Source organism: Amblyraja radiata, chromosome 9 (genome assembly GCF_010909765.2).
Source record: "Amblyraja radiata isolate CabotCenter1 chromosome 9, sAmbRad1.1.pri, whole genome shotgun sequence".
NCBI lineage: Eukaryota > Metazoa > Chordata > Chondrichthyes > Rajiformes > Rajidae > Amblyraja > Amblyraja radiata.
Window position 1 is genome coordinate 9,318,987 of NC_045964.1, and position 21,988 is coordinate 9,340,974.

The 21,988-nt window shown below is 45.9% G+C and overlaps 1 protein-coding gene across 2 annotated transcripts in view; it reads left to right on the top strand.

Annotated features, from left to right (window-relative positions):
• LOC116976744 overlaps positions 1–21,988 on the top strand; it is a 187,830-nt gene that overhangs the window by 130,316 nt on the left and 35,526 nt on the right. For both annotated transcript variants that reach the window (XM_033026638.1, XM_033026639.1), the window contains exons 16-17: positions 4,341–4,640; positions 19,826–20,916. In XM_033026638.1, coding sequence (XP_032882529.1) covers positions 4,341–4,640; positions 19,826–20,916 — 1,391 coding nt within the window. The remainder of the gene's footprint in view (positions 1–4,340; positions 4,641–19,825; positions 20,917–21,988) is intronic.

Here is a 21,988-nt window from a genome sequence, read left to right on the forward strand (position 1 = left end):
CACCTGCTCAACTGGATGGGAATGGACAGGTATAGGTGCCAGCAAAATCTATAGACAACTCCATGGTTGAGAAAGTTTAGAGATCTGTGTAACCTGCCGTCTAACAGAATCCTTGAAAGTACAAGATTTTTTGCCCGAGTGCAACAGGCTGATGAGCCTGTGGAATGATTCATCAGTGATCTGAGACACATCAGTTTTTGATGCAGATTTGGTGAGCTCACAAATGAGCTAGTTCGAGATAAAATTGTGAGAGGAATGAGCGACCGAAAACTGCGAGGTGAACTGCTACGGAATGCAGAACTGACTTTAGAGCAGGCTATTCATGCTTGTCGGATGGCTGAGACTATGGCACCACTGGCTGATTTTGATAGCGCAAATGCTAATCAACAGTTAAATGTGAATTTGGCTAGTTACTCTCCGCAAAGATTTCTCAATGCGTCCAGCAAAGTTCAGAACATGCCTCACACGAGGTACACAAACTGTAACTATTTCCACTCCAGGGGGCACCAATTTTGCGTGGCCCATGGGAAAGTATGTCATAATTGCAAAAAACTCAACCACTTTGCAAATTGTTGTCGACCTAGTGGGAGTACAGCTTCAAGGACGAAGCTGCACCTGATTCAACAAGACCCGTCAGATTCAGATTCCCATGAACAAAACTCCTCCACTCTACATGCTCACGGAGGAGAAATTCTTCACCCACTGGGCAAAGCCGATTTCAAATGTACCATCAATGAACAGATCAAGAACTTGCTATTTTACATCGTTCAGCCAAGTTCTGAAACCCTGCTAGGCATCGATGCGTGCCATGACCTGGGTTTGGTCTATTTCGGGCGTGCTGTTCACAAACTGTTTGACAGAGGGACCTACCAGACAGATGCTATCCAACTACAAAGATTTGTTGACAACCAACTCGGCAAACTACCTACAATATACAAGATCATTGTCGACCATACAGTGACCCAATCGTACGAGCCCCTGACCGCGTTCCACATGGTACGCGTGAGCAAATGCACAATGAACTGAAATGTATGATCTCCATTGGAGTCCTCGCCGAAGTCAGCGAGCCCTCTGATTGGGTTTCTACCATGGTTGTCACCACAAAGAAAGACAAGGAGTTACGCATCTGCATCAATCCTAAAGATTTGAACACAGCAATTAAATGGCAACACTACCCAATGAGGACCACTGAAGATGTAGCGGCACAAATTGGTAACGTAACGGTCTTCTCAGTCTTGGATGCCAAAAACCCATTCTGGCAAATCCCGTTAGACCGTGCCTCATCGGCATTAACAACATTCGCCACTCCGTTCCAGTGTGCAATGGAACAACTGTTTGCAGAATTCCCCTGTGCCATCATAGTTGACGACATTCTAGTTCATGGTCGCGATGCCACCGAGCATGATGAAAACCTACGTAAAGAACTGGACCGTGCCAGAGACATTAATTTAAAACTGAACCCACTGAAGTGCAAATTCCCGAAGTCACTTACGCAGGTCACATGTTCACTAGCAATGGGCTAAAACCAGATCCGCTGAAGACTGCAGCAATCAACGAGCTGCCAGTACTGACTGACGTCACCAGCCTGCATTGATTTCTAGGCATGGTCAACTACCTGGGAAAATTTATCCCCAATCTCAGCGAATTGTCAGCCCCCCTGCGTCGAGTAACCCACAAGGACAACACCTGGTCCTGGTACCCAAACCACCAGCGAGCTTTTGAGACTTTAAAACTACAGCTCACCAGTGCACCCACTCTGTCCTACTTTAATAAGTTACAATCACCTGTGACGCATCCCAGTATGGACTAGGCGCTGCATGTTTGCAGACCTCTTTCAACGGCGATGTCATGCCAGTATCCTACGCTTCAAGAACACTAACAGTACCGAACAGCGCTATGCCAAGATAGAAAAAGAACTGCTTGCCGTGTTTAAAGACTTCATTTTCGGCAAACCTTTCACGGTAGAAACTGATCACCAACCGTTGGTCACAATCCTGAGCAAGCCTATTCATGCTGCCCCAGCAAGACTTCAACGCATGATGATGCAGCTACAACGGTTCGACTTCCACATTGTCTACAAAAAAAGTAAAGACATGCACATCGCAGACACTCTATCTCGGGCACCACGCGCTACTAGTAAACAACTTCCTTTCGAACAAGAGGAATTCTCCGTTCTGAAGGTTTCCTTCGTTCCTACTGACCGCCTGCATCTCCTCGCCGAGCACACTGCCATGGATAAGACCTCCCAGCTGCTAACCTTTATTATTAAAGGCCAAACAAACAATCCAATACCCCCGTTGAACTGAGACCCTACTTTCTGGTACGCGATGAACTTGTGCTACAGGATGGAGTGATGGTAAAGGGACACAAGACGGTCATCCCCCCTTCTCTGCATAATGAATACTACGAGGAGATCCACGGTGGCCACCCAGGTGTTGAGGCCACCCTACAACGCGCTAAAGAAATGATCTCCAGGCTCGGAATGACCAAGTACATTCGGGACAAAACAGTCATGCACGATCTGTAACAGGCAAGCGCCACACCAGCAAAAACAACCGCTGCTGTCCTAACCTGTCCCCTCCCTACCTTGGTCGTCCGTGGCTGCCGATATCTTCGACTGGCACGGGAAGCACTATCTCGTGTTAGTGGATTCGTACTCAAGTTGGTTCGAAATTGATTTTTTACCAACCATCTCCTCTGAAATAGTTATCCAGAAACTCCAGCAGCACTTCTCCGTACATGGCATTCCAGCCCGCCTTCAGACTAACAACGACTCAATTCCCCAGCCAGAAGTTCAAAGACTTTGTCAAGCGCTGGAACTTTAAACATGTCACCAGCAGCCTAGAGTACCCACAGTCCATCGGACTTGCCGAACGCGCTGTTCACAGCGCTAAACAACTTATGGAACGTTCCTTCCTGGCAAAATCTGACGTCTACCTAGACCTGTTGAACCTGAGGAACATTGCCAGAGACAGTGCTTTAGGCTCTCCAGCCCAACGACTGATGTCCCGGTGATCAAGACCTCCTCTGCCTGTGACACAGGATCACTTAAAGCCTAATGTTTTTTGCCCCACTGTAGTTCAAACGCGCGTACAATCCAATCGAGACGCGCAGAAATGTGCCTACGACAAGACCAGCATACCACTTAAGCCACTAATCCAAGGTCAAGTGGTTCGTTTGCAGACGGACAAAGGACATACCAAACTGGGGTTCGTTCATTGCCAAGCGAAGGAGCCACGCTCCTGCCTTGTCGATGTCAGCGGCACCATCTACAGACGCAACCGTCAACACCTCCTTCCAGTAAAGGAACGACGTCTGGCGCTCCAGGGTCCTGACGCCCCTCCACTGAACTTTAAAGTGATACCCGTTCCAGTGTCTGCAGCTGCTGACCCCCACCACTCCCCATGTCGGTCTGCACCCACTTCCCCCCTTGTAACCGGTTCACGGGTACCCCCTCGAAGGTCTTCCCCTACGGTGTCTCCCCAGAGCCCTATTGGCTCGCCCAAACGGGCACTAAACTTTTCAGAAGCAAAGGTTGACGAGGCCACTCCCTTCCGTACGAGGACCGGGCTGATTAGCAAGCTGCCTGTTAGATACGGCGACTACGTTTGCTTGCCAAGCCGGGCAAAATGACACGGCTTTTCGGTTGCCCGGCGGGACTTTAGGTGTCCATTGGCAATCGAGCAACTATTAATTTCGAGCCCTGCATGCAAAGGATATGCAACTAAATACTAAACATGACTATAAATGGTCTGAAGAAGGGTTTCGGCCTGAAACGTTGCCTATTTCCTTGCTGCTGCACCCGCTGAGTTTCTCCAGCATTTTTGTGTACCATTAAACATGACTGCTTTCATTTACATGACATTGCTGTGTCCCAAACATTATGGTGCCCTGAAATGGGGGGGACTATGTATAAACACTGCTGTAATTTCTACATGGTGAAACCAAATATTATAAAAATGGCCTTTATTAAAATTTGCCAATGTGCACATTGACCACATGTGAGTTTTTTCTATTACAAAGATCAAATTGTGAAGTACAGAGGCAAATAAATAAATGATGGGTCACTGTCCCAAATATTATGTAAGGCACTGTCTCTTGCTGTCCACTTCTCAGATATTTCTTTTTACTCCTGAAGACTCTGACCACTGCTGCGGTAATGATTCCGCAGTAGACGATGGCTCCCTGCCATCTTACTCTCAACCTGATTATTCATTCTGTATGTAATCTAAACAGTATTGTTGCGTTGTTTAAAATTCCTCTTTAGGGCTAAGAAATTCTATTTTTGCCAAGAAGAATAACAGTAATTGAGGCATTCGTATTGCATTTTGTTATGACAGGAGTATCTAAACATCCTGAAACTTCCAACTACACGCCTTCTGATTTGTCTAATGCCACAGAAACTGACAGATCTCAGCACCTTTTGATCCCAGTGCACTCTACCACCACTGCCCGGCCTGCACAGAATCTGCAACACACACTTGGACAGAAGATTATACTGCAGCCCCTCAGATTTCCAGATGGGAAACTCTTCCAACATCCAAATGGCCAGATTATCCAACTCCTGCCTCTACCAAATCCTGGTCCAGTGAGTCGACCAAATCTCCACCAAATGGTCACTCTTGCTGAACCGAATCCAGGTGAGTTCTGCCTTTGAATCTCAGAGCAGACTTTCAGAAGATTTTATTGGTTTTGTTCATCTTTGGCCTCATTGTTCATGCACTGCTTTTGGCTGAATAAAATCTTGAAGTGATGGGATGAGAAAAATGTGAACTCCCTTTATTTTAATATTACTTAGTGTGTACTTGGAATAAACTAAATTTTCGAAGAACTTAATTGTCAGAATTTGAAGTAATTTAAGCATTTAATTTCCTGCAAATTAATATTTGTTTTAATATTCTGGTTAATGTTGTTAATTTTGATCATTTGTTTTTGTTGAGAAATGTGGCTTCTCTTGAAGGTTTCTAGAACAGTCATGTTTTGCATGTTCCCTAGTTGGCTGCTCAACATACTTGGCCTACATGCCTTCTTGTCCACACTTAAGGAATTCTACCCAGGCACTAATGCTATTATTCTTTCTCACTGTTGCAGTGACTTCATTATTTTCTGGCAATATCGCTCCATCTCCTTTTCAGTTTGCCTGCCTGTCCCAGATATTGAATACTAAACTATGTGCGGACTAAGTTGGGTACCCGTCCCCCAACGCAATATTCCCCCGTAGCACTCACCTACACACGACACTGGATGTTAAAATGGCAATCCCAGCCCGGCATGCCTCCCCCAACTGCGCAGGCCCGGCCGGCAAGTGGGGGCTCAATATAAAGTAAATTTAAGTTTTAAATGTCAATAACTTCTAAAATATAACATAAATCTGAAGGAAACTTGGTAGTTCACATCGCAGGATCATGGTGAGCAAGGTGGGTCTAAAATTGCAGCGATAAAGTGCACCGTTTTTGCAGTTTTGGGAACATATATGTACAAACATCCAAACAAACAAGAGTTTTAGTTATATATATAATATAATATAACTATATATAACTATAAATGTAGATGTAGATATAGATATATGGATAAATAGATATGCATATAATATATCTATATATATATATTCTAGCCCAAATGGGACCTGTTGGACCCCGTTCCCCCAATGCAATAATCCACCACTCACGGCGTCGGAGGAAAGTTCTGGAATCTTTTTTTGTGATACGTTGCGGGGCAGTGTCTGCGCTCCCCTGAGCCAATGAATCATTCAATCCTTCCCATGGGGGGGGGGCGGCACCGGAGGAATGTTCTGGAATCTTTTTTAAATACGCCAATCAATCCTTCTCTCGTGAAAACACCCACCCCCCAGCCCACCCCCCCATAAGAAAAGTTTTGGAAACGAAACCTCTCCCCTATTCTACCCCCATGCAGATTACCCCCCCACACGCACACTAATCGCACCACACACCAACCCCCCCCACATACTAACACCCTCACACACACACTAACCACCCCCACACACACACACACAACTCCCTCCACACACAATAATCCCCACATACACTAACCCCCCCACACACCAACACCCCACACACATACTAACCGCCCCACACACACAAATCCCCCACACACACACTAACCCCCCTAACCACACACTAAGCCAAGGATCTGATTTAATTATTTTAAATCCTTACCCTCCTTGAGGTGGAAGCTGCTGATGACCCTACCCTCAGTCCTTCCCTCCCTCACCTCTCCTCTTTCATACTCCCCCACACAATGTTTAAATAACATTTCTTCTCTTCCCCTCCCCCACTTATTGCACTGGCTAGAACTTATCCCAACACTGTTCATTGGCAGCTGAGATCCCACTGTTATGTCATTGTCGGGTGGCGGAGTGTTCACGGCAGCATATGTAAATGAGATCCAATTGTGATTGGAGGACTGAGATGCCATTGTGACGTCATAGCTGGAAACTGCCAGAAAACTCTCACAGCACAGTCACAGCAATTTTTCTCAAAGTGGGGTTTTTTAAACTTTTAAATGTCAATAGACCCATTGGGTCCCTGTCACACGGGAAGCCTCGTCCCTCAACACAACCAGTTCCCCAACGCAATATTGCACCACTAACCCGTAGCCCTCACAGGAGGCATGGTCCCCCAACTCAACCCATTGCCAAATGTAAGATTCCAGTACTCCCCTGCCTACCCCAGCAATAGACTTAATTTTTTTTTGATATTGCACGTCCCTAATTGCAATACCAATTGAGCCTCCCCCTCCTGTCCTGCCAGGAGCTGTCATGGAAACATTGTTGCAAATGTCGGGTGTAGGGCTGGGTTATCCCATTCATGTGAAAAGGTAATGGAAGCACTGATTGTTCGTGTATTGCAAATTTGTATCTTGTTAAAGTTGGCTTTAATCTTGTAAAGTTGGCTTTTTTAAACCTTAAAATATCAATAACGTGAAATATAACATCAAATCTGAAGGAAACTTGACAAGGGCGACGACAGACAAAATCTGAGTAAAGTTGTGCAAAAATTTCACCGCTAAAGTGTACCGTTTTAGCGAAGAGACAATAACAGACAGAAACACACACACAGAAACAAGGCGAGTCCTTTATAAGTATACTAGACTAAGTGGGACCTGTTGGGTCCATGTTCACACAGGAGGGCTGGTCCCCCAACGCAATAGTCCACCTCTCCAATAGTCCAATACAAATATTGCTGGCCAGTGGGGGGGGGGCTTTCTGGAGCGCTAGTATGGGTGTCATGGGGTGAAGGGACTGGTTTCCAGAGGCCTAGTATGGACATTGTGGGCCGAATGGATTCTTGGGCTGGCAGCTCAGTTAGTCAGGCCTGGTGGGCTGGCAGCTCAGTCACTCAGGCCTGGTGGGCAGGCAGCTCAGTCACTCAGGCCTGGTGAGCTGGCAGCTCAGTCACTCAGGCCTGGTGGCAGGCAGCTCAGTCACTCAGGCCTGGTGGGCTGGCAGCTCAGAAACTGCCAGAAATTCTGCCCAAAACAGGTGAGAGACTCTGAGAGAGAAGGGGGGAGAGGATGAAGAATTAATTTTAGACATTTTTCATCTTTTTCTGCAGATCACAGCAATGAAGGAGGAAAGTCTATCCTGGCCAGGATCTCACAGGGAGTAAATGATGGGAGGGAGAAAAATACTGGGGTGATGTTTAATACTTGCAGGGGGAATACTTACTGATCGGTCAAAGGGATTCCTCCTGGGCTAGTACAGGCCTGATGGGCCAAAGGGGCTCTTTAAATAAAATCTGAGTGAAATCTCAGTGAAAGGCACTTTTTCTGGATTTTCCCTAGCCTGGCAAGGGCCTTTTGGGCCAAAATGCTCCTCCTGGGCTAATATGGGCATGTTGGGCAAAAGGGACTGGTTTCTCGGCTAATAGGGGCCTTGTGGGCCGAAACTAGTGGTTTCAGGCAGACCAAACAACTAATTTCATTTCATTTCCATTGCAGTTTCAAGCACAGGGCAGGCCAAACAGGTGATTGCATTTTCATTTCACTTCCATTGCCATTGCAATTTCAAGCACAGGGCAGGCCAAACAGCTGATTGCATTTCATATCACTCCATTGCCATTGCAGTTCCAAGCAATGGGCAGGCCAAACAGCTGATTGCATTTTCATATCACTTCCATTGCCATTGCAGCTTCAAGCACAGGCCAAGCCAAACAGCTAATTGCATTTTCACTTCATTTCCATTGCCATTGCAGTTTCAAGCACAGGGCAGGCCAAGCCAAAGAGCCCATTGCATTTTCACTTCATTTCCATTGCCATTGCAGTTTCAAGCACAGGGCAGGCCAAGCAAAAGAGCTCATTGCATTTTCACTTCATTTCCATTGCCATTGCAGTTTCAAGCACAGGGCAGGCCAAACCAAACAGATGATTGCATTTTCACTTCATTTCCATTTCCATTGCAGTTTCAAGCATAGGCAGGCCAAACAACCCAACTGCGCAGGCGCGGCTCATTTCCCCTCATCCCCAGCACTCCCTTCCCCTCTTCTCTCCCCTCATCTCCTCCTCTCCTCCATGCCCTCCTTCACCTTTCCCTCCCTCTTTTTTCCCCTACCCTCAGTCACTCCCCTACCCTCAGTCACCCTCCCATGCTCCTTAACCCCTTTCCCCTCCCTATCCCCCTGACCCGTTGGGCCCCGTTTCCCCAACGCAATATTCCACCACTCACCCGTTCCCCCAACACAACCTGTTCCCCCAACGCAATCAATCCTTCGCACATGGGGGGGGGGGGGCAGTCACGCTTCCCGGAGCCAATGAATGGACTCGAGTTTTGGGTCGGCGTCGGCACTCCCTTGAGCCAATCAATCCCTCTCACGTGGGAGGTGGAACAAATCTCACTCGCTCCTTACTCCCTGAAGCTACTGATCCCATTGTCTCTCTGTCACTTCTCCCTCCCTCTACTTTTCCCTACCCTCGGTCACTCCCTCCCTCACCTCTCCTCTTTCCCACTCCCCCACTAAAAACTATTTTAAAATAAAATTTCTTCTCCTCCCCCCATCCCCCACTCCATCAACTCTCATAGCTTGTGTATTGGCAGCAGATATCACATTGTGATGTCATTTTTGGTTGTCGGAATGTTCATGGCAGCTGTGTAAATTAGATCCCATTGTAATTGAAGGAATGTGAAATGCCATTGTGACATCATCACTGGAAGGTGCTAGAAAAGTCTCTCAGTCTCTTATTATTCTCAAAGTTGGCTATTTTTAAACTTTAAATATCAATAACGCGAAATATAACAAAGTGTGAAGAAACTTGACACGAGCGACCACGGGAAAAAGCGGGGTAAGATTCTGCAAAACATATTACGCTACTATGTACCATTTTGGCGTAGCTCCTGAGATGACAGACAGACAGACAGACAGACAGACAGACAGACAGACAGACAGACAGACAGACACAGACAGACAGACAGACAGACAAACAAGTCGAGACTTTTAATAGTAAATAGATAGACCAAGTGGGACCCGTTGGGTCCCTGTCACACGGGAGGCCTGTTCCCCCAATGCAACCCGTTCCCCAACGCAATATTTCACCACTCGCCCATTCCCCCAACACAACCCATTCCCCCAGTGTAATATTCCAACTGCGCAGGTGCAGCTCATTTTCTCTCATCCCCAGCATTCCTTCCCCCTCCTCCACCCTCCTTCTTTCCCTCTCCTCCTCCCCTCCCCAATCCCTCCCTCACCTCTCCCTCCTTTCCCCTACCTTCAGTCACTCGCTCCCTCCATAACTCCTCCCATCTCTACCCCCCCCACTATCCCTCCTCACCTCCCCCACTGCCCTGCTCTTCATCACTCCCTATGTTTTCCTCTCCCTTTATTCCCCCTCCTCTCCCTCCTCACCTCCCCCACTTTTCCCTTCTCCCTCCCTACCCCCTCCTCTCCCTCAATTCCCCCATTCTCCCTCCTCACCTCCCTAGGATCTCGATGTAAATCACCGTGGTCCCATTTTCAGCAAAGCGGCGATGAAGTTGTACATGAGGTGGGGGCTGTTGGTAGGGGGTTGGACGAGTGTCCTGGAGCGGGGGGGAGGGCTTGAGGCGGGGGCTTTCAGGGGGGCGAGCGTCCTGGAGCCAGGGGAGGGAGATGTGGAGGTTGCGGCCTACCTTGCCCTGGGTGCCACTTACCCGTGGAGCCGTCGTTTGCTGTTGTGGAAAAAAAGATGTTGATAACAATTCTGGAAAGGCCCCAACTGCGCAGGCGCGGTTGAGGACCCTTCGGGTGCCCTTTGTCAGTAAAGACGCGCACGGGAACTCTTCCCCCGACTGCGCATTTGCAGTTTTTAAACCTTAATGTTTTAAAATATACCATCGTTCTGAACAAAACGTGTTTCACTTACAGCACAGGACAATGGTGAATATGGCGGCGCAAAAATCGTAGCGCTATCGTGTGCCGTTTTTGCTCAAATAGAAAAACTCAAACCTGCAGATAACAAGATGAGCGTTTTAGTTTAGAGATATAGATATAGATAGATATACTAGACCAAGTGGATTCCTGGCACACGGGAGTGCTGGTCCCCAAACTCAATATTCCACAACTCACCCACAGCCTCCAACTGAGCAGGCGTGGCTGACGTGTTCCCCTTCTGACGTCAGAGATTCCCATTGTGACACGAGTCACGGCAACCGTCCCCAAGTACGCCTCGCCATCCCTCTTCCTATGCCTATCATCCATTCCCCCTCATCCATCAGCGCTCCCTCCCCCTCCGGTTCACCCTCACTCTTTCCCCCTCTCCTCCTCTCCCCCACTCCTTCCCTCACCTCTCCCTCTCTCCTTTCCCCTACCCTCAGTCACTCCCTCCCTCCCTCCGTTACCCCTCTCCCGTCCCTACCCCCCTTAACGGGGCAGAAAACGCTGGTGGGTATTGTGTACAGGCCACCTAACAGTAGTAGTGAAGTTGGAGATGGTATCAAACAGGAAATTAGAAATGCGTGCGACAAAGGCAAAACCGTTATAATGGGTGACTTCAATCTACATATAGATTGGGTGAATCAAATTGGCAGGGGTGCTGAGAAGAGGATGTCTTGGAATGTATGCGGGATAGTTATCTAAATTAACATGTAGAGGAACCAACGAGAGAGCAGGCTATTTTAGACTGGGTATTGAGTAATGAGGAAGGGTTAGTTAGCAGTCTTGTTGTACGTGCCCCCTTGGGCAAGAGTGACCATAATATGGTTGAGTTCTTCATTAGGATGGAGAGTGACATTGTTAATTCAGAAACAATGGTTCTGAACTTAAAGAAAGGTAACTTTGAGGGTATGAGACGTGAATTGGCCAAGTTTGACTGGCAATTAATTCTAAAAGGGTTGACGGTGGATATGCAATGGAAGACATTTAAAGACTGCATGGATGAACTACAAAAATTGTTCATCCCAGTTTGGCAAAAGAATAAATCAGGGAAGGTAGTGCATCCGTGGATAACAAGGGATATCAGGAATAGTATCAAAGCGAAGGATGATGCGTACAAATTAGCCAGAAAAAGCAGCATACCGGAGGACTGGGAGAAATTCAGAGACCAGCAGAGGAGGACAAAGGGCTTAATTAGGAAAGGAAAAATAGATTATGAAAGAAAACTGGCAGGGAACATAAAAACTGACTGCAAAAGTTTTTATAGATATGTGAAAAGAAAGAGATTAGTTAAAACAAATGTAGGTCCCTTGCAGTCAGAAACAGGTGAGTTGATCATGCGGAACAAGGACATGGCGGACCAATTGAATAACTACTTTGATTCCGTCTTCACTAAGGAAGACATAAATAATCTGCCGGAAATAGCAGGGGACCGCGGGTCAAGGGAGTTGGAGGAATTGAGTGAAATCCAGGTTAGCCGGGAAGTGGTGTTGGGTAAATTGAATGGATTAAAGGCCGATAAATCCCCAGGGCCAGATAGGCTGCATCCCAGAGTACTTAAGGAAGTAGCTCCAGAAATAGTGGATGCATTAGTAATAATCTTTCAAAACTCTTTAGATTCTGGAGTAGTTCCTGAGGATTGGCGGGTAGCAAATGTAACCCCACTTTTTAAGAAGGGAGGGAGAGAGAAAACGGGGAATTACAGACCAGTTAGTCTAACATCGGTAGTGGGGAAACTGCTAGAGTCAGTTATTAAAGATGGGATAGCAGCACATTTGGAAAGTGGTGAAATCATTGGACAAAGTCAGCATGGATTTACAAAAGGTAAATCATGTCTGACGAATCTTATAGAATTTTTCGAGGATGTAACTAGTAGCGTGGATAGGGGAGAACCAGTGGATGTGGTGTATCTGGACTTCCAGAAGGCTTTCGACAAGGTCCCACATAAGAGATTAGTATACAAACTTAAAGCACACGGCATTGGGGGTTCAGTATTGATGTGGATAGAGAACTGGCTGGCAAACAGGAAGCAAAGAGTAGGAGTAAACGGGTCCTTTTCACAATGGCAGGCAGTGACTAGTGGGGTACCGCAAGGCTCAGTGCTGGGACCCCAGCTATTTACAATATATATTAATGATCTGGATGAGGGAATTGAAGGCAATATTTCCAAGTTTGCGGATGACACTAAGCTGGGGGGCAGTGTTAGCTGTGAGGAGGATGCTAGGAGGCTGCAAGGTGACTTGGATAGGCTGGGTGAGTGGGCAAATGTTTGGCAGATGCAGTATAATGTGGATAAATGTGAGGTTATCCATTTTGGTGGCAAAAACAGGAAAGCAGACTATTATCTAAATGGTGGCCGACTAGGAAAAGGGGAGATGCAGCGAGACCTGGGTGTCATGGTACACCAGTCATTGAAAGTGGGCATGCAGGTGCAGCAGGCAGTGAAGAAAGCGAATGGTATGTTAGCTTTCATAGCAAAAGGATTTGAGTATAGGAGCAGGGAGGTTCTACTGCAGTTGTACAGGGTCTTGGTGAGACCACACCTGGAGTATTGCGTACAGTTTTGGTCTCCAAATCTGAGGAAGGACATTATTGCCATAGAGGGAGTGCAGAGAAGGTTCACCAGACTGATTCCTGGGATGTCAGGACTGTCTTATGAAGAAAGACTGGATAGACTTGGTTTATACTCTCTAGAATTTAGGAGATTGAGAGGGGATCTTATAGAAACTTACAAAATTCTTAAGGGGTTGGACAGGCTAGATGCAGGAAGATTGCTCCCGATGTTGGGGAAGTCCAGGACAAGGGGTCACAGCTTAAGGATAAGGGGGAAATCCTTTAAAACCGAGATGAGAAGAACTTTTTTCACACAGAGAGTGGTGAATCTCTGGAACTCTCTGCCACAGAGGGTAGTCGAGGCCAGTTCATTGGCTATATTTAAGAGGGAGTTAGATGTGGCCCTTGTGGCTAAGGGGATCAGAGGGTATGGAGAGAAGGCAGGTACGGGATACTGAGTTGGATGATCAGCCATGATCATATTGAATGGCTCGAAGGGCCAAATGGCCTACTGCACCTAATTTCTATGTTTCTATGTTAACGTCATTGTGAGGTGGAAGCTACTGTGGGGAGAGGGGTGGTGTGTGGGAGAGGGGGTGGTGTGTGGGAGAGGGGGTGGTGTGGGGGAGTGGGGGTGGTGTGTGGGGATGGGTGGAGTGGGGGGATGGGTGATGTGAGGGGAGGGGTGGTTTGGGGGGAAGGATGCTGTGCGGGGGAGGGGTGGTGTGGGGGATGGTGGTGTTCGAGGGAGGTGTTGGTGTAGGTGGTGTGGGCTGGTGCTGGGGGATGGGGTGGTGTGGGGGGATGGGAGGAGGAATGGGGAGGGGTAAATGGGGGTGTGGGGGAAAGGGGGGTTGGGTGTGTGGGGGGGTTAGGGACTCCACTCAGCGGCCACCGACCGCGGCACCACACAGCACCTCCCGGCTCCACACAGCGGCTTCCCCGACTCCACTCACCGGCTTCCCCGACTCCACTCACCGGCTTCCCCGACTCCACTCACCGGCTTCCCCGTCTCCACTCACCGGCTACCTTGACTCCACTAACCGGCTCCACCAGCTTCCCCGACTCCAATCAGCGGCTTCCCCGACTCCACTCACTGGCTTCCCCGACTCCACTCACTGGCTTCCCCGACTCCGCTCAGCGACTTCCCTGACTCCAATCAGCGGCTTCCCGATTGACTGTGGGTGCCGGAATGGGCGGTGCAGTCCCGGCAAAAGACAGGAGAGAAGATTTTTAAACCTTAGTAACTTTAGTATTATTCCACCGATCAGAACAAAACTTGGTGCACTTGCAGCAGAGGAGAAAGGTGAGTACGGTGACGAAAAAATCCTAGCGATATACAGTTCCGATTTTGCGCAAATTTAAAAACACCGCAAACCGGAAGAGGACAAGATGAGAGTTTTAGTAATGGTATAGATAGATACTGGACCAATTGGGACCCATTGGGTCCCTGTCACACCAGAGGCCTGGTCCCTCAGCGCAAGCCGTTCCTCAATGCAATATTGCACTGCTAACCCATAGCCCCCACGGGCCGCGTAGTCCCCCAACTCAACCCGTTGTCGAACGAAAGATTCCATCACTCCTCTGCCTCTCCCAGCATTCCCCCTTCTGTCCTGCCAGGAGCTGGAGTAAGTGTGGCATGATGGCAACATTGTTACAATTGTCGGGTGGAGGACTGTGATATCTATGGCAACAAATACATTCTTGCCATAGAGGGAGTACAAAGAAGGTTCACCAGACTGATTCCTGGAATGTCAGGACTTTCATATGAAGAAAAACTGGATAGACTCGGCTTGAACTTGCTAAAATTTAGAAGATTGAGGATGGATCTTATAGAAACTTACAAAATTCTTAAGGGGTTGGACAGGCTAGATGCAGGAAGATTGTTCCCGATGTTGGGGAAGTCCAGAACAAGGGATCACAGTTTAAGGATAAGGGGGAAATCTTTTAGGACCGAGATGAGAAAAACATTTTTCACACAGAGAGTGGTGAATCTCTGGAATTCTCTGCCACAGAAGGTAGTTGAAGCCAGTTCATAGGCTATATTTAAGAGGGAGTTAGATGTGGCCCTTGTGGCTAAAGGGATCAGGGGTTTGGAGAGAAGGCAGGTACAGGATACTGAGTTGGATGATCAGCCATGACCATATTGAATGGCGGTGCAGGCACGAAGGGCCGAATGGCCTACTCCTGCAACTATTTTCTATGTTTCTATCCCGTTTAGGTGAAAAGTTGATGGAATGACAGTGTTCCTGCATAGAAACTTTGTATCGTAGTTTGTTGGAAGCTGGCAGGATGGCTATTATCAGTAAACATCTTGTTAAAGTTGGTAGAATCTGGTTGGCTTTTGTAAACCTTATACCATGAAATATAACATAAAATCTGAAGGAAAATTGATTCGACCTCCTCCCCTCCCCAATCATTCCCTTACGTCTCCCTCCCACTCCTTTCCCATACTCTCAGCCACTCCCTCACTCCCTCCCTCCACTCCTCTCCCCTCCTTACCCCCCATCCCTCTATCCTCCACTCTCCACTCCTCACCTCCCCCTATCCCTCCTCACCTCCCCTACTGCCCTCTCTCTCTATTCCTACTTCCTACCTCCCCCACTCCCCCTCCTCCCTCTATTCTGCCTCTTCCACCACTCTCCCAACTCACCTCCTCCCTCTTTCCCCTCTTACCCTCCCCAATCCCTCCCTCACCTCTCCTTTCCCCAACCTTCATTCCCTCCCTCTATAACTCTTCTTCCCTCCCTACACCCCTCCTATCTATTCCCCCTCCTCCCCACTCTCCCTCCTCACCTCCCCCACTTTCCCCACCCTCCCTAGCCCCTCCTCTCCCTCAATCCCCCCAGGCTCCATCCTCACCTCCCCCACTTTCCCCTCCCTCCTCACCTCCCCCACTTTCCCCTCCCTCTCCCTCCATACCCTCTCCTCTCCCTCAATCACCCAGGCTCCCTCCTCACCTCCCCCACTTTCCCCCTCTTCCTGCTCTCCTTCAATCCCCCCACTCTCCCTCCTCACCTCCCCAGGATCTCGAGCTTGCCGCTCCTCTGCCTTCTTGCGTGCCCTGCAAAAACATCAGCTGTCGGCGCCCTCAGAACCAGGCTCAGGCCTCGTATCCTCAGCCTGGTCCCAGAGCACCAAAAGCTACGGCCGCACGCCGGTAGAGGTGGGCGGGTGCCAGTGACAGACAGCGGACGTGGCCAATCAGTGCAACGATGGTGCAGGAAGGGGCGTCGCTGTTCCGGCAGTGACTGACAGGGGAGGAGACCATTCTACGCATGCTCGTTTTTAAGATTTTTAAAACTTAATAACTTTTAAAATATACCACCTATCGGAATAAAACTTGGCGCAATTGCAGCACAGGAGAATGGTGAGTAAGGTGGTTAAAAATCATAGAGTTATCTTGTACCGTTTTGCACAAATGTAAAAACAACCCAAACCAGAAGATAACAAGATGAACATTTTAGTTATAGACAGACTTTTAGTTATAGACAGACAGACGGACAGACAGACAGACAGACAGACAGACAGACAGACAGACAGACAGACAGACAGACAGACAGACAGACAGACAGACAGACAGACAGACAGACAGACAGACAGACAGACATACATTATTATTATTATTTGGAGAGCTATTTGTCATTGTAATGTTTTCCTGCTTCAGGCTCTTTTTGCTAACTGTTGTGTTCCTTCCTGACATAAACTGGTCAATCTTACCTTTTTTTGCTGTCTCTGCTTCCACGTTGTCACTATGTAACATTTTAGGACTCCACTCGGGCTCTTCCTATCACTGCCCCCATACTTTATTTAGCTTAAAGTCTTATTGATCTCCCTATCACTAGAAATCTGGTCCCAGCAAAGTTAAGATGCAGTGCTCGACAACAGGGCAACTCTCTCCTCTAATAACCATGCCGATGCCTCATGAATGGAAATCCACTTTTCCCACACCAGTCTGTGCTCCACATAGCCATCTAACTGCCCCTATAATTTTGAGCCAAATTCCTCATGACTGATAATAATCCAGAAGTTTTTACTTCTATTCTTTTTATTTAGCCCCTTGTTGTCTAAAATTTCAAAAGATCCTCTGTATCCTACTTATAAAGTTGGTAGATACATTGGCCCCCGCTGGATTCTTCCCCTATGCTCCAGCCAGGAATTTATATTTGAGATTTACAGATTGTGGTGGATTGTAATTCCAAGAAAAAGGAAGAGAAAAAAGCTGTATAATAGCATAGTAGGTATTGTTGTGCCGCATAGCTCCCGCGGCTTGAGTTCGATCGTGGCTTCCGGAGCTGCCGGTGTGGAGTTTGCATTTCTCCCTGTGGCCACATGGGTTTTGTCTGTATACTCAGTTTCCTCCTGTAACCCAAGGACGACGGACTGGCTCTTTGGTTAATTGGTAACTGGAAATTGCCCTTAGTGCAGAAGAATCGGGGAAGAATTGGTGAGCACACGAAAGGGAATATATTATTAGGTATGTTACAAAACTTACCTTCCGTGGCGCGGCAGTTCTGCCACTGCCCGTGTGCGCGACTTTGGCGCCTCTGAGGGGGGCGGGTTTAAAATGCGATTTTTCTGCAGCCTATTCAAATCGATCTCTATCAGGCTGTTTAGTTGCTAAAGAAAAATCGCTTCGACTGCCGTTTTATTAAGTTTATTAAAATTAGCGCTTGATAATTTAATTGTTGGAGTAAAATTAAAATCGTCTTCAAATGCCGTCAATGCCGACAACGGGACGGATGTCACGTAGGGGACAAGGCAAGGTATGCCGTTTATTTTTTCATATAAACTTGCTTCTTAGGATGCCTTTAATCAAAATTTCACATTGCGAAAATGTGATTATGTAAATATACGAACCAGCAGTATTTTTCCTGCCGATATGGGGTTTAAATTCACTGCAACCACAACATTCCAAACCAGCGCGTTCCACAAAATCCCATTCGCAAGATGATTTAAATGTCCATTAATTTACAGGAATTAAACACTAAATTCCTTCCATTTTGCCTATAAATTCATGACAATGAGATTTAAAAATCATGTTATATTGTGAATTATTGTGTGAATGTTATTTGGACACTTAGGCTTTTTTTAAATTTCAACCTTTTCTTAAGAAATGGATAGATGTTTAGATCTAGTAATTGAATTTTGTAATTAGCTACAATCGGGTAACTAACTAATTATATGCTTTAATTTCAGGTCATCCAAGTAAGATTGTTTCATATTTGTTTCAGAATGCTTCAATCTATAATAACTGAAAATTTCATTCAGTTCTCTTAATTTTTAAGAACGTTATGGGCTTTTGACTGTCCTCGATCACAGCTTTTGTGTTAAGTCAATGGAAAAGCAATAGGGAACAAGATGCTAATTTCCGAGTATGAAAATGGCCATAACCTTTTTAATACTGAAGATATGAAAGTGAATTAGGTGTCAAATTAAACTTCTTTTTATGCTTTATCTGATGGGATAAATTGCAGACTTGATTTTTAAAATCTCAAAATTTTATAACATCGCTAATATTAGAGGAAAATATACAGAAGTAGGCCAATGTGATTTCTCTGATCGAATGCTGAATGGCGTAAGAGAAAAATGAATCGTCCTCTCACTAAACACTGACAAATATATGACTTCTTCCATAATATAAGATATAGGAGCAGAATTAGGCCATTCAACTCATCGAGTCTACTCTGCTATTCAATCATTTTGCCCTCTCAAACCCATTCTCATGCCTTCTGCCGTAACCTTTGACACCCTTCCTAATCAAGAACCTAGCAATCTCCACCTTAAAAATACCCAGTGTCTTGGACTCCACAGTCGTCAATGGCAATGAATTCCACAGATTCACCACCCTTTGGCTGATGATTATTTTCATTTCCAATTTAAAGGTGCGTCCCATTATTCTTTGACTGTTCCCTCTTGTCCTGCACTTTCCCATTACTGGAAACATCCTGTCCACATTCACTCTATCTAGGCCGTTCATTATTCTTTAGATTTTAATGAAATCGCCCCTCATCCTTCTAAACCAGTGAGCATCAGCTCCAAGTCTACAAACTCTCCTCATATGTTAACCCAAACATCCCCAGGATAATTCCTGTAAATGGCTTCTGGACCTTCTCCAAATTCAGCACTTCCTCATATATCGGACCTAACACTTCTCATAATATTCCAAATGTGGCCTCACCAGAGCCTGATAAAGCCTCAGCATTACCTCCTTGCTTGCATTTTTTAGTTCCTTCAAAATGAATGCTCGCATTGCTTTTGCATTCCTTACCACTGACTCAACCTGCAAATTAGCTTTAACTTTTCTATGTTGTATTCCATTCTCAGAGGAACATTTGCTCACTGCTGGTTTATGGTGTCCAGATTATCTTTCTCTTCATGATGAACAGTTCGGCGATGCTTAGATTTATTGAGAGACACCTACTTACTGTATATGTAGTAGCTTGGAATTGGGCTGCTGTGAACCACTTCCTTTGCCATCCTCTTCTAAACATTTTTTTGTAGGGATTAAGGTATTAATTGCTTAATATTTTTTAGTATTTGTGCAATAATACATTTAACGTTTTCATAGCTTTTAATTTAAATAATTGTCTTAACTTAAGGAGCCAAAAGCAGACTCTTCTCATCAACTAATATAATTCCTGCTCCAAAAAGCCACTCCTCGCTTTTGGGTCTCCACCTCCATCCCTTTCACCTAATCATCATTTCTGTTCTCACTTCTAAACTTCTGGATTTGCAGCACAGATTGTGAAGATAAATATACGGAAGTGGAAGTCAACCCAGACAATTCCACACAAGAAGATAATTGCACCTACCATAATATGGCACAAACTTTTAATTTATTTCTAATTTTTTATAAAATCAGTTTGTTTTATCTAACATTTCCTCTTTTTTGATTTTCATTTTCCTAGGCTCAGTGAGTGGAAATTGTCTGCCTACCCCAATAAAATCTTGTTCGGTGGCTTCATCTCCAAGCAATGTCATTCTATGTCCTAAAGAGATGATACCAAAAAGAGGAAGGCCACGTTCAACCCCTGTTGTTTTTCCTACCCCAATAAAATCTTGTTCGATGGCTTCATCTCCCAGCAATGTAATTCTATGTCCTAAAGGGATAATCCCACAAAGAGGAAGGCCACGTTCAACACGTGTTATAAAACCAGCCTGCGTCGCTTTGAAGCAAACCTTTACTCCTCAACCCATTTCTGTAGTAGCGTCAGAGGTACCTGTTAAAACTACTTCACAGCCTCCGATTGTAACTGTTAATGGTGTTGGTCAAACTATCAGTGCATGGCATCTTGTTCCCCTTCAACCAGTGGGATTTGCTCTACTGCAGCTGCCTCAAGGAGTGTCAAATCCCATCGTAACTGCTGGACAGTCATTGAAGCTTGTGAATCAGTCATCTGGTTCACAGTCATTTGAAAAAGCAGGCTCTGAGAAGACTGCCAACCAGAATAACAAATCAGAAGAGAAGTTGATTGAACCTGGGCTAGAGGAGATTAATGTTGCCGATTCTGAGCTTATTGAGACAACGGTGTCTCAGGGTGTACCAGATGAGGACCATGTAAATGCTGATCCATCGCCAGAAGTTAAACAGGCGACTGATGCATTTCCTTCCACTCCTTCAGTTATTGAGGTGGACGATGAGTTGGAGGATGATTCTATGGACCATCAAAATGTATTAGAACACCATACTCCAGCAGAATTGGTTGACCATTCATACACCATTACAAAACATATTGTGGAAGAAGAAAATGACAATTCTGTACTAGATAATTCCACAAGAACTGGAAAAGGAAGTGCTGTTGATAAAGATTCTTACAGATCTAACCATGAAGTGGTTGATATGGATATGTTAAAAAATCCAGAGAATGAGGAACTAGACTTTCATCAAAGGTTACTGCGATATGAAAACTTTATGGACTCTGATAAAGATACTGACTCTCAGAGTGATCTGGAGGATGGTGACAGTCAAAGTGATCCAGAGGAAATGGACGAGAGATTGGTGAGTAGTTTCACTTGGCATTGTAATGATCAGCTTGTTGTTTGACTTAGTATAGGATAGGTTGTTTTTTTGAGTAGTATTGGCATTTTGCCAAATAATATAGGGATTACCTTATGAGCTTCATCCTTGCTAATTTTATTTCTTTTTCATGGCAAAGTGTAGATCCATTTGATTTAACCCAGAACTGTCAGGGTGGCAAAATGAAAAGGAAAAAGTAGTATATAATTCATCTTATCAACTAATCACAGTTAATATGCGTAATTAATGCAAAAGTGTATATGCTAATAGAAATAACCGTTTGTACTCTGCCTGCAGCTTCGTGATTTGAATCCAGCATATTCCAGGTTCTTCTCATTGGAAGCAATCTTTTTAATAAGGTTTCCACCTGATTCTAAACTCCAGCATAATTAAGATAGACACAAAATGCTGGAGTAACTCAGTGGGTCAGGGAGCATCTCTGAAGAAAAGGAATAGTCAACGTTTCAGGTCAAGACCCTTCTTCAGACTAAGTGTCAGGGGAAGGGGAAACGAGAGATAAACCGTTCAGCAATCTTCCCTGTCTCTATACCTCCTCCCTCGACTCTGTCCAGGGACCCCGTTTGGCTGACTTACTTCCAATTCCTCCAACCTCATTTACTGTATCCATTGTTCCAGGTGTGGACTGTAATACATCGGTGAGAGCTAACGTAGACTGGGCGATCGTTGCGCTAAACACCTCCGTTAGGTCGTCCTGCCTTACGTGATCTCCCAGTTGCTGGACACTTTAACTCCCCTTACCATTCCTACATCTTTCTGTCCTGGGCTTCCTCCATTATCAGAGTGAGGCTAAATGCAAATTGGAGGAACATAACCTCATATTTCGCTTGGACAACCCAGCAGTATCTTTCTCTCTTTATTTATTTATTTATTTATTTATTTATTTCGAACAGAATAAAAGAATAAAAAGCAAATGTGAAACAGCATACAAAAAGCAAAACAAAATTATTTATAGTGTCATAAACAATATCTATTGGGGGAAGAGGGGAGGGGGGGGAAGAGGGGGGGGGGGGAAAAGAGGGGAGGGGGGAAAAGA